General features: G+C 37.6%; 1 protein-coding gene across 2 annotated transcripts in view; it reads right to left on the bottom strand.

Annotated features, from left to right (window-relative positions):
• Positions 1–333: 333 nt before the first annotated feature.
• DDX46 (DEAD-box helicase 46) overlaps positions 334–13,875 on the bottom strand; it is a 34,413-nt gene continuing 20,871 nt past the window's right edge. The window contains exons 15-23 of one of the 2 annotated variants that reach the window (XM_045027563.1): positions 12,422–12,584; positions 11,568–11,761; positions 8,919–9,056; positions 8,088–8,237; positions 6,958–7,155; positions 5,297–5,515; positions 3,864–4,008; positions 3,066–3,139; positions 334–2,318 (exon numbers count right to left, since the gene is read on the bottom strand). In XM_045027563.1, coding sequence (XP_044883498.1) covers positions 2,271–2,318; positions 3,066–3,139; positions 3,864–4,008; positions 5,297–5,515; positions 6,958–7,155; positions 8,088–8,237; positions 8,919–9,056; positions 11,568–11,761; positions 12,422–12,584 — 1,329 coding nt within the window. In that variant the 3' untranslated portion in view covers positions 334–2,270. The remainder of the gene's footprint in view (positions 2,319–3,065; positions 3,140–3,863; positions 4,009–5,296; positions 5,516–6,957; positions 7,156–8,087; positions 8,238–8,918; positions 9,057–11,567; positions 11,762–12,421; positions 12,585–13,875) is intronic. The other variant, XM_045027564.1, reaches the window with a different exon arrangement.

Below are 13,875 nucleotides of genomic sequence, written 5' to 3'. Positions count from 1 at the left end.
AATAAAGGTTTTTAAAATGTTTAAGAAGCTTCATTTAAAACTAAATTAAAATGCAGAGACCCCCAGACCAGTGGCCAGGACCCAGGCAGTGTGAGTGCCACTGAAAATCAGCTTGCGTGCCGCCTTCGGCACCCATGCCATAGGTTGCCTACCCCTGGTCTAGTGTCTGTCCTCCTGCTTTTCATTACATTCCTAATAAAGATTCTAATGTAATGGTAGTGAACGTTTCCCTACACTTAAAGGAGCAGCTACAATTAGTGAGCACAGAGCTGCGGTAGAAACAAGTGCAGAGGCACAGCAAACAGGGCAGAAAACACATCATCAGAAAGAGCATTTCAGAAAAACACATTGAAATTATTTTTATTTTTAGAGGAATTAAAAAAAATATGAATATTGACATTGCATTTAAAAAACCTTGGAAGATTGTACATTTTCCAACCTCGCTGAAAACCCAACAACGTTGAGCTGGAAGTCACAGAAGTATGTCTATCAGAGCTTTGCTCAGTAGATTTCATCACGAAAATTTCAAACCAAAGACATTTAAAAAAAAAAAAAAAGTCAGAATGCCTGAACCTGAAAGTGCTCTACACCAAACATATCAAAACCCACCACAACTCTGGGGGACATCGCAATTTACAGCACTGTCAAAAAGTTAGACAAGTCAGCACAAACTGTGTGAAACATCTTACATAATAAATAATCCTAACTAAATGAAGCCTGAAACATTTAAAGGGAATCTGATTTTGAAAATATCTGAGGTTTTGTTTGAACTTTAAGATTTTCTCTATATATGCTACTTCTGGCTCCATTCAGGTTTTTTTTTTTTTTTTTTTTAAACTTTCTTAGGTATCGTATTAAGGTTGTTCCTGGCAGAGTAAATGTCTAGTGTTTAGTGGATATGGCTGGTGTTCTCTTCTTCTAAATCTACAAATGTATTTGTATCTCAAAACTGGAGTGGACTTCGAAATATTTGATTTTTGGAAAAAATGAATTTATAACCATGATGCAAGGATTTGATTTGTTCTTCACTAGGGTTAAAGCAGTACATACACACAACTATTTTAAAATTATATTTTTTCCTCCACAATGTCAGGTCAGGAAAGCTTTCTACAAAAAGCCTTGTAAGTTTTCATTTTCTTGAAAGCTTTTTCAGCTGCTAGAATGACTCAACAATCTGTAACTTTGGTTACAGATAAGACAAGAGGCTAAAAAAAAAATTAAATCTTAACAGTAACAATGTGAAATGTTAATGGCTTCTGGGGATGAGAGAAAAGTGGGTTAAAAAAAGTTGACTCCCAGGAAGTGATCACGTTCCACCACTGCAATAAGGGTCAACGCTTGTGGAGCTGACCTCAAGTTAATTTTGTGTCTAAAGCCATTCTCTAATAGTATAAGGGCAGTAGTCCTGAAAGAATCACATTACATGTGTATATATAACACTATAAAAATGTGGCAAACTTTATACTTGATTACAAAAGCGGTTTCTCTCTTTTGCTGAGCTTCATTTTATTTTATTTACTAAAAGTTGAAGAATGGGAACAAAATCAAATACTAAAATGCTAACATTTAGAGAAAATCTGAAAGCCATTTTTGTACTACAAAATGTCTCATTTTACAAGAAACCCAAAGGTTTAACTATTGTATTCTCCAAATGATAAAGGCAAAGTAGGAAGCAAAGAAGGAGGGGGGGGCGGAACATCTGTAAAACTAAACCCTAATTGTTCTAAGACAAAATTCTAAACTCTGATCAGCACAGGGCTCCCACTGAGATCAGTGGGGGTTTTGCAGAGGGAATGCATATGGAATAGGTCACAGAGATGCTACAGATTAGGGAGGAAAATTCTGCTCTTATATTGGCTTTTTTACTACTCCACAATGAACTGAAAAAGGTGTGAACTACCCAATAAATGTGAAGCTGTAAGTACTGTAGACCGTAACAAATCCCAATGCCAAGCCGAAATCGTTTAATTTACATTATATCAGAATGTCAGGAAAATTAAAATCTGTTTTATTCAGTAGTTTTACAGTGAAAAACTATATAAACTATACTTTTCAATTAAATTATGCCCTGACAAAGCTGGTCTGCTTTAAGACTGCTAACCTTAGTGAAGAGAATGAGATGTCTCAGCAAATATCAATTTTGTGTTAAAAATGTCAGCAAGGAAAAAATAAAAATATCTTAATTTACAATAAGCAGTGTGAACACCAAAGACAACAGAAGCCACGAAGTGTCAGACACCAGCCACTGGCAGACAGGTTACTCCAAATATTTACAGAACTTTGTATCTTCCTTTGTTGGTTGGCTGGTATGAATTTTGCTGCAATTAAATAGGAAAAATAAGTCAATCACAGCAGTAGTTGAAAAACAAACAAGTGAACAGTGAATCGTTCAATATTAGAATTGCTCAGCAATAGTAACTTTGACAGTTGCAAGGAATTTTTACGTAGAGCTCAGCAATTTTAACCCACGAGCTGTTGGGCTGAGAAGTGTCTGCTACCAGCAGTTCTGCCCGAGTCAAATGCAATATTTTGGAGGTTGTTCCACAAAAAGCCAAGGCTTGTGCTTCTGAAGAACTCAGAATTCAATCTCCCAGGGCAATCCCTGCTTTGAAAACAAGGAGCAAGATAACTCTGAATATAGAAGACTACTGCTCCAGGGCGTGCTGCGTGGAGCAACAGATAGAAGGAAAAAACAAACCCCACCACAGTACAAAGAGGACTAAAAACAAGAAAAGTTAAAACCCAATCTGTTACACGCCCAGCTCTGCCTGATGGAGCAGGAAATGAACTGTTTTCTTAAGTAAGAACCAGCCCTTATAGTGATGTCACAAAATTCTGTTGATGTCTTTTGTCTGCATAGAATACCTACGAGCCTGGGTTGACCCACAGAACAGAGAAATGTATTTGCTGTTCACCAGTACAGCATATTTTAGATCTGCAGCTTCCAGCCCCAGATATTAAGAAAGATTTATGCTCTGTCGCTGGTATAAACTTTCTGAAACATGTTCTTGTAAAGCTTTAAAAAGCCAAGCACATTCTTCTGAGATACAGTATATTTCACTTACCAGTCTGATAAGTTCTTCTTTTATAAGCCTGGTGATTTCTGCCTTTGCTTTCTGCACAGCCAGTTCATTGGCACCTGGAGATAGAACAAGAAGAAACAAAATATTAGAATCTTTTCCCCCACGCAAAGCCTAAAAAGTAAAACTGAAAGTTACTTCTAGTAGCACCATGTAGGTTGCCAAACACATCTTAATAGTTTGCTGTTGAACTGTCTACTAGTGTTTATTACCGGGGCTGGTATGTTTTTTTAAACAAAGGACATACTCAAAAATTCAAGTCACATTTTACACTACCCACAAAACCTAAAACAACAGGTTACTTGGCAGACAAACTCACATCAGCAACAGAGCATGCCAGAGTAACCATAAGATTAATTGGGCCATAGGTTGCAGACAATAGATTTGAGCAGATATGATCCCTACCCGGTGCTGCTGGATAACAGCACCATTTTGTCTCTTCTCCATGGCAGCTCAAATAAGGTCTCTGTTTCCTCTCATTTTTAGCACCAAGCGAATTCCTGTTATTCTTTTTTTGAATATTTTCATATACAGCCACCATGTAAGGACTTTCACTCTGAGTAGGATGTGAAGAACTCTTGGGACCTACATCACTACAGCTCCATGATCTAACTGGCAAAAACTATCAAGACAAATGAGTGGCTTCCCTGGGTGCCCACATTTCCATAACCAAAGATGGTCTGGAGTGAGGACCCAATGGTTACTATCATAAGGATTCTCATGTCTAGTTTTACTCTGCACTGGGGACATTTTTTAAAATTTAAATACATCTGTCATACTTACTCTCTATAGCCAAGTAAATTTTTCGTTCTCCTTCCTTGGGCTCCTTGCCTGGAGGGAAATATGTTCCTCTGATTGTAATGGCAGCTTCAGAATATTCACTGATTCTCTGAAGTGCTTCCTTGGAGGTAACCTTCCACCTAGCAGTCTGCACAAGAAAAACGTGTAGGAAGAGGAACAGTGAGAAAGACATTTTATAAAAAAGAGGAATCAGAGGGTTAAGCTGACATTCTAGACAGAAAATGTAGCAACAAAATTATATGGTGAGAGCTATTTAAACAGAAATGTGTTCCAGGGCAAATGGGTTTTAATCAGTTCTTCTAAAAATGAGTATCCACGTCCAAACAAATGTATACCACAAAATACATTAGTACTGCTGCCCTTTATGTCAGGGGAGTAAGAATAAGAAAGGGGGAGGAAAGAGAATGATGGATGTACAGGACCACTGGAGAGAGCTCGCCAGTGTCGCCATTTCACTCTGTGGGAAGTTTACAAGCCCGAAGACTGAAGTGTGAGCAAGAGTACTTCATTCGCTTAGACACTGAGATTTCAACAGAAATAATCTTAGACACACTGTTACAAATTCTTTTCAAGAATGAGACAAACGTATCTTGTGTATCACCTATTATGATCTAGTGTACAAAAGGTAGGGGCATATGAAGAACAAAGTCTGGGCTAGGATATAGCCCATACAGTGGTTATGTGCATGCAATTTAGTATAATTGCACGAGTTCTCTCAATGGGACTCAAACATTTATACTGTACTTGCATTCGGAAGAGCTGGCGGGAAAGAGCAAACTCGCATCTCTCTCACTAATTCTACTAGTCAGGTGACTTTCTTATTTGTATTAGAATAGCACCAAGAGACCCCAATGACTGGTCAGGGCCCCACTGTGCGAGACAACATACAGACAGAGCAAAAGACAGTCCCTGTTCCAAGAGGCTTACAGTGGAGATTTTTTAGAAGCATAAATGGCAGTTAGGTGCCTAACTACTTTTTATGCCCCTGAAAATCTCCCCTAACAATCTTAGTTTAAGAAGAGATGTGATAATCAAGACATATGGGTCTGGACCAGAATTATGGTAGTGTGGCCAGAGGGAAAAAAAAGGCCAGATCTTTTCAATATTATAGGAGGAAGATGCAATAAGATTTAGATGCTGACTAGATCAAAGGCAGAGCTTCACATTTTCATGTGGTAAGGAACATTCTTAGAATGTGTCTGAAAGATTATACATCTCTTGCACCAGGAAAGAAAGTCAGATACATGCTGCAGATTACACAGCTGAGCTAATGTCACAGAGTTTTATGGATATAGCTGATAAAGATCTCTCTGTTGGAATAAACACATTATAAACTTGTACAAAGAGTCCGAGGTAAAGCACTGTGTTAAGTGATTGGCATTAAAATATGATTAAAGAAAAAAATTGATGCTTGCCTGTGGGAAGTCATTGATCTCTAATTCCTCCTCATATCTCTTAAACGATTCACTTTGTCCTCCCTCCTGTTTTTCTTCCTCTTGTTTTTCTATGGGCACATAATTAAGCTTGGCATTTATCTTTTCAGCCAGTTGCTCTGCAATAGTTTTGGCAGATACAGTAGGAGCCTGAATTGTGCCTCCTCTCAAGATAGCATTTGTAGCCTGCTGCATCACATCCTGTAATAAAACAAGTCTACATTCATTACAAGGTACCCAGAGATAGCAACATAAAAACCTGGCCTTTTCAGCACCAGAGTTTCATTACATTTCTACACATAGTAAATGTCCATGTAGGCAGCTTCAACACTTCCCTCCCCCCAAAAAGCTGCATTTTCAATTGCTGCATTTTCAATTCTAAATGCTATGGACATTCCAGACTGCCGTCAGCAAAACAAAATGTAATTTTAACTCATCCCACACACTTCTAGTCCAATTACCAAGCTAGGAAAATGAGCATCCACTCCTTCCTGCGACGGAAATCAAAACTCAGCAGTGCACAAGGACTGCTCTGACAATATACTTTGTTCTTTAGTTCAGTGGGTCTCAACCTTTCCAGACTGCTGTACCCCTTTTCAGGAGTCTGATTTGTCTTGCGTACCCGCAAGTTTCACCTCACTTAAAAACTACTTGCTTACAAAACTCAGACATAAAAATACACAAGTGTCATAGCACACTATTACTGAAAAACTGCTTGCTCTCTCATTTTTACCACATAATTATAAAATAAATCAACTGGAATATAAATATTGTACTTACATTTCAGTGTATAGTATATAGAGCAGTATAAACAAGTCATTGTCTGTATGAAATTTTAGTCTGTACTGACTTCGCTAGAGTTTTTATACAGCCTGTTGTAAAACTAGATAAACATCTAGATGAGTTGATGTACCCTCTGGAAGACCTCTGTGTACCCCCAGGGGTATGTGTACCCCTAGTCGAGAACCACTGCTTTAGTTCATCCAAGACATTATACATTGTACACTGAAATCCCTCAACACTAAACAAGAAACTATCTTTTACATAACTTTCACAGCAATATATTCTAAAAAGCTTAAACTTTCAGATGAACATTATTAATGCTTTATAGCAGCAGTGAGTTGACTGCTGTTAACTAGGAGTTAGACTTGGATCAAAATCGCCTCCTCCCCACCAGCCCTCTGCTAAGAATCAAAGGTTCATGGTGACTATGTTGATTTCAAATGTGGAAACTTCAAAAACTAACAAACCACCTTCTGCAAAATGCTACTAAAGTTCATATACATTTTAAATTAAATTACAGAGTTCTACAACCAAGAGAAAACGTATTGTATATTGCATACTTCAGCAGACAGAGATATTTTGTAATTCTAATAATGTTAACAAATCCGTTAGTCACTACTGGTAAAATTAGTTATAATTAACCCCTTTGTGTCAAAGCAGGTCAGGGTTTCAGTTTTTGTGCTAATGCATTTTGTCACATCAAAAAGATTACAAAACAGATTGTCAAAGACTCATATGATTTACCATTAAGTACCGAATAAAGAAGCTAAATAGAACAATACGTTAACATGGCTGTAAAACAAACATACATTCTATTAAACATTTAGTAAAAAATGGTTGCTTGGTAGAGAGAGTGTGACCTTAAAGTGAAAAGGGACCAATACTTGTGCCTCTGCTCCAAGATTCTTCTGAGCATTAATTCTTAAAGCTAGTCTTTTGGCAATTTCCAGTTTTTCTGCATTACCAGCTGTTGGTGTAGGAACATTAGATGTTCCCGGTGCTGCCATGTCTTTCACTCTCTTTTTTGAATTGAACATGCTCTCAATTTGTTCATCAATCTAAAGAACAGAACAATGATATCAGTACATTTAGCATTATACAATTCTTGTCCACATATGGTAAGAAAACATCAGTGTGCATTTGCTTTATTTTTACAAAAAAATAAATGTTGAATCTTGCAACAATAAACATTGCCAAAGCCTGCACAGAAATACAGTGCAACAATGAGGAAGGATGATCTTTTGGTCAAGAAACAGACTGGGCATCAGGAGATTGGAGATCTATTTCTGGCTGTGCCAGAGATTTACTTTCTATCTTTAACAAGGGATTTATACCAAGTCCTTCAGTTTCACACTAAGGTTAAGGTTAAGCACTTTGAAATTCTCACATGGGAAGTGCCATTTAAGTGCAAACTGATGCACTAAATTCTGTAAGCAATCTCACCCTTAAACTGGGAGAGGCAGAGGGAGGCAGCATTCACACTGTGAAAGCAACAGAGCTGGTTTGTGAGGGAGGATTTCCAGCAGCAGTTCTTCTACAGCCCTTGTACCAGTAGTCAGAAAAGGTAGCAAATATTAAGGAAAAGTACCTAATATGGATTTAGAAATGGGAAAAGTTGCTATACATTTCTTTCAAGAACTATACTACAAGACTATTGTGAACGAGTGTAACCATTTTATTTTGTGCAAGATGATTAACTTTGCAAAGGTGAAAAAACTGCTTGTGCCCTTTTGAATGAAATAATAATATCCGTATTTATCTTATTTATAAAATACCAGTAAGTGACAAACGGCAGATTTTTAACTCCTTATGAGGTCTATACCCTCATACATTAAAAGGAAATACAGATTTACACACAAGATGTGTGAAACAGCAGAAATCCATGCATTCTGCAATCTGTTATTAGCTGGAGTTGTATTTGTATGGGTTATTTTAGTGAATACAATGAAATCGCTTAAAACAAACAAACACTTTTTCCCCAAATGCTTACATCAAGAGCGGTATCCTCATCATCTGAATCCTGCAAGCCAAGAGCAGCTTTTTGTAGTTTCTTTCGCTCATTAGCCAAAGCATGTTCTGTTTCATCAAACTTGAATCCTTTGCCAGAGAATCCGCTGCTCTTTTTAATAGTTTTCCCCTCCTATAAAACAGGTATGTTTATTTTAAAAAGTCACTTCAAATACTAAAAGTTTTAAAAGACACTTCCAGAAGTAGTAAAACAATTGTGAATATAGACTATTTAACTGATAATGACGTTAAATGAAAAAAAATCAAGACAAAAAATTAGGACATTTATCAGGCTTTTCAAACCTTGAAACAACTATTTTACAATGAAAAATTTAACAGCAATTTTATATCAATTGAGTAGATGTAAACAAATATTTTATTTTTGAGTAATACAAGTGTATAAACTAAAATATTCCCTAAGATAACAGAATTCTCTCTTTGGCAGACAAGAAACCCACTATTTTATATTTTTGAACCATGTGCTCAAATACTGTGATGGTGTATTTTATATAAATAAAATATAAATACTACAGCACCCTGGTTGTCTTTTATATAATTTCTGACAAAATAAAGTCTCAAGACAGCCACATACATATGGTTACAACATTCAAATTCACAAAGAGAGTCTTGAAAACACTTCAGGCCCCAATCCTGCAAACATTAAACACCTATTTGACCTCACACATGAGTAGCCCCAATGAAGTTAGTGAGATTACTTATGTGTGTAGAGTTTTGTGTGCCCAGAACTGGGACCCAAGAGTGCAAAGTAGCAAAAGCACAACACAACACATCAAGAAGGAAAAAGGTTACTTACAGCCTTCTGTTGATCTTTGAAGTCACTCCAGAGCTTCTCTAGCTCAGCAGGAATTGGTTTCCCTGACAATTCCAAAGCCTTAATTATATCACCAGCATACCGTGCTTGATCTTCAGTAATGAAAGTGAATGCAAATCCCTATTGAACATTAATAAAAAATGTGAATTTAATCAGTATTAATAATCCATTAAGACCCGTGACCGCTTATTCTACTGAAGCATCGTATCACAGGTAGAGCTGTTAAACTGCATTTTTTTAAATATACACTTCCTTTTTAAGAGGAATTTGAACGAATTGGGCTGTCGATAAATAGCAGTTAACTCATGCAATTTAAAAAAATGAATCACAATTTAAAAAATTAATTGCACTTAATCACAGTTTTAATCACACTTTTAAATAGAATATCAATTGAAATTTATTAAATTTTGATTTTTTCTACATATATATATATATATATAGAGAGAGAGAGAGAGAGAGAGAGAGAGAGAGAGAGAGAGAGAGAGAGAATCTATATATATATAGTATTCTGTAATTGAAATCAAAGTGTATATTTATTATAAATATTTGCACTGTAAAAATGATAAACAAAAGAAATAGTATTGTTCAATTCACCTCATACAAGTACTGTAGTGCAACCTCTTTGTGATGAAAGTGCAACTTACAAATGAAGTTTTTTTGTTACATAACTGCACTCAGAAACAAAACAATGTAAAGTTTTAAAGCCTGCAAATCCGCTCAGTCCTACTTCTTGTTCAGCCAATTGCTCAGACAAACAAGTTGCTTTACATTTACAGGCGATAATGCTGCCTTCTTATTTACGTCACCAGAAAGTGAGAACAGGCATTTGCATGGCATTTTTGTAGCTGACATTGCAAGGTATTTACATGCCAGATATGCTAAACATTCACATTCCCCTTCTTGCTTTGGTCACCGTTCCAGAGATGCTTCCATGCTGATGACACTTGTTAAAAAATAATGTGCTAGTTAAATTTGTGACTGAACTCCTTGGGAGGGAATTGTACATCCCCTGTTCTGTTTTACCCGCATTCTGCCATATATTTCATGTTACAGCAGTCTCGGATGATGACCCAGCACATGTTGTTCATTTTAAGAACACTTTCACTGCAGATTTGACAAACGCAAAGAAGGTACCAATGTGAGATTTCTAAAAATAGCTACAGCACTCAACCCAAGGCTAAAGAATCTGAAGTGCCTTCCAAAAATCTGAGAGGGACGAGGTGGGGAGCATGCTTTCAGAAGTCTTAAAAGAGCAACACTCCAATGTGGAAACTCCAGGATCCGAACCACCAAAAAAGAAAATCAGTCTTCTGCTGGTGGCATCTGACTCACAAAATGAAAATGAACATTGGATTGTTATCGAGCAGAACCATGGACGCATGTCCCCTGAAATGGTGGTTGAAGCATGAAAAGACATGTGAATCTTTAATGCATTTGGCACGTAAATATCTTGCGACGCCAGCTACAACAGTGCCACGAGAACACTTGTTCTCACTTTCAGGTGACATAAACAAGAAGCGGGCAGCATTAGCCCCTGCAAATGTAAACAAACTTGTTTGTCAGAGGGCTTGTCTACACTACCCACCGGATCGGCAGGCAGCAACTGATCCAGCAGGGGTCGATTTATCGCATCTATCGACCGCTGAGCACTCTCCTGTCAACTCCGGTACTCCAACAGAATGAAAGCACAAGCGGAGTTGACGGGAGAGCACCACGGTAAGTAGATCTAAGTATGCTGACTTCAGCTACGTGAATAGCGTAGCTGAAGTTGTGTATCTTAGATCAACCCCGGATGGTAGTGTAGACACGCCCTGAGTAACTGGCTGAACAAGAAGGACTGAGTGGACTTGCAGGCTCTATAATTTTACATTGATTTATTTTTTAATGCATTTTTTTGTACGTAATTCTACATTTGTAAGTTCAACTTTCATGATAAACGAGATTGCACTTATATTAGGTAAACTGAAAAATACTATTTCTTTTGTTTATAGTGCAAATACCTGTAATCAAAAATAAATATAAAGTGAGCACTGTACACACTTTGATTTCAATTACAACACAGAATACAATATATTTGAAAACGTAGAAATCAAAAATATTTAAATAAATGGTATTCTATTAATTTGTTTAATCATGCGATTAATTGCTTGAGAGCCCTAGAACTAAACTTAGCTTAGCATGTAAAGTTATACAATAATTCAACCATTCACAATGAAATCTAAAGCTTTTTATTTCAGTCTGGTCATGGTTGTAAGTTTAGAACATGAAATCTTCCGAGGTCATTCATGCACATTACCAAGCATGAGCAGTATCAAATGTTCAGCAACAGAGCCAAACTCATGGGGAAATCTTACTCCAGTAAGCATTTCCTAAGTGCCACACAAATTTGGTTCAGAACAGGAGGCTGAGTTTTAAAATAGAAACCCTGTCTTATTCTTGATGTCTCTAAAAACCTCACAGCATTCTATTATTTATTAATATTTGTATTACTGTGGTGCCTGACTCTAGGATCCCTTCTCATCAAATACCAAAGAAACATTCTCTTCTCCCAATTCCTGTTTTCGATAACTATATTAGACAAACAGGGCAGGGTTCTAAACACAGTGAAGAAGAATAATTACTTTTACATACTTTGTTCCCAGCTCGTCCAGTTCGGCCTGCTCTGTGCACATAATCTTCATAATGGTTGGGACAGCTGTAATTGACTACCAGCATTAGTTGCTTTACATCCAAGCCTCGTGCTGCTACAGATGTGGCCACAAGAAGTTTGCATACGCCGTTCTTAAAATCATTAATTATGCTGTCTCTGTCGTACTGATCAATACCTGCAAGGAGCCACACAAAATAGCTCATTTTAAAACACAGTTTGATTTAATTTTATGCACTTATTTTCTTTCAGTTTTGAATAATAAAAAGCATCCTTACAGAGGCTCAGGGAACCCTCACCAATTATTTAAAATGCCAAAACCTAATACAAAATTCAATTAACTCCAGAACAATAAACCATTCAGTTTCTGCACTACAGTAGCCCAAGCAAAATTATTTATGCTCCACTCTGTGTTCTAGATAGGTTTCCACCACCTACATTTTTAAATTACTACTGCATGGCAGAGAAATGAAACAGCCACTAGTTTTGTGGACTCTACAAAAACCCATTTTATACTCCCTATATTGGTCTACAATAGCAATGAATTACTATTCTCAGAGATGTGTTACTGCCAGACCAGTTCATAATCCTGCTGCATACAGAAATATTTTGGCATATTATGGCATTTTATAGGTTAAAACGTCATGCCAATTGCAGTTCCATTCAAACAGAGAGAAAAATATATGTCTCTCAAATGAAAGGCCACAGTGGCGAGGGAGATTATATTCCAAGGTCTAATGGTATTGTATGGAAATAAAAAATTAAAATATTTTTTAAAAATTACCCAATCCTATTATTTTAGTTTAAAATAATGTCAGCCCTTAAGATTGCACACTACCTCCATGAAGTGACATGCAGGGATAAGAGGCTCTCATTAAATCTTTCAGCAGCCCATCAGCATGTTCCTGTTTATCGACAAATATGATGACTGATCCTTTCTCTTGATAATGTCCCAGAAGCTCAAGTAACTTCAAGAACTTGTTCTCTTCTTCTATCACGATCTGAAAAGCAAACAGAATAAACAAAGTAGAGACATTGCGCCTTCAACTGGATTATGGGTATTACAAACTCTTAACTCCTTTTACCGGGCTTTGATTACACTAATACTGTGAACAGAAGCTGGATTTTCTTTGTGTTGTATCCACAGATAGAAGTGGGAATATTAAAGCTGCCAGTGAGCTAAGCTGGTCAAAACCTAGTAAAGAAACTAGTTACATTACTATCCACAAAGGGAAGGGGGGAGGGGGAGTTAATTATAGCAGAACAGCATAGGGCATAGTTGGGGAAGCCTGGATGAAACAGGGGCAGGAGTCCCAGCTGGAGGTGGGTAGTAGGAGTGAGGGGCTCACCTCAGTGTGCAGCCCTCCATTAAGCTTCTGCCTGTGATATATGTACACCGCAGCATAGGGCAGGAGACAGCAAGGAGCAACTTCTTACATGTTAATGGCTTCTAAAGGGATGAGCAGGGGCAGGGGAGCTAGATGTTCTGGGGAATGGCGGGGCAGGTGGTAAAGAAGGAAAGAGACATGCCAGTAATAAAACTGTCAAGGTTTTGGGACATAACCCATGAATGAAATTTCTCTTTCCAGACCTGTTAAACTACACATTGTAAACATTCAACAGCACAACCATTATCCCCATTTCCTTATAACAACATGTACAAGAGGAGCACTTAGTAATCACATATTAATCGTGTGGCCTAGGGGAAAGACCATTGGACTGAGGCTTTTCCTAGCTCTGCTAGATGCTGGGTAACCTTGGGTAATCACGTCACCTCTCTGTGCCTCAGTTTCCCATCTGTAAAAGGGGAAAGTTATGTAAAGTTCTTTGAGATCTACTAATGAACAGCACTGTATAAAAGCTAGGGGATGGTCTACATTGAAAACTTGTATCAGCATAGCTACATCTCAGTGGTGTGAAAACTCCACTCCCCTGTGAGACGTAGCTATGCCAACCTAATCTCTGGTAAAGGTAGCACTAGATTGAAAAATACTGTCAATCAACCTAGCTACCGCATCTCAGGAAAGCAGATTAACTACAGGAAGGGTTCTCCCATCGCTGTAGTTAGTGTCTAAAATGAAGTGCTGCAGCTGTGCCACTGTAGCATTAAGTGTAGACACATCCTAAGGCCACGTCTACACTTACAAGTTTACAGTGGAACAGCTGTGCTGCTGTAAGATTGCTCAGGTTGTCGCATTATGCCAACAGGAGAAAGCTCTCCCATCGACATAACAAAACCAGCAAAACAAGGGGCAGTAGTTATGTCACCAGGAGAGCGTCTCCCGCCGACAC

The sequence above is a fragment of the Mauremys mutica genome, chromosome 8 (assembly GCF_020497125.1).
Source record: "Mauremys mutica isolate MM-2020 ecotype Southern chromosome 8, ASM2049712v1, whole genome shotgun sequence".
Taxonomy (NCBI): Eukaryota; Metazoa; Chordata; order Testudines; family Geoemydidae; genus Mauremys; species Mauremys mutica.
This window is presented reverse-complemented; position numbering and strand designations above follow the sequence as displayed.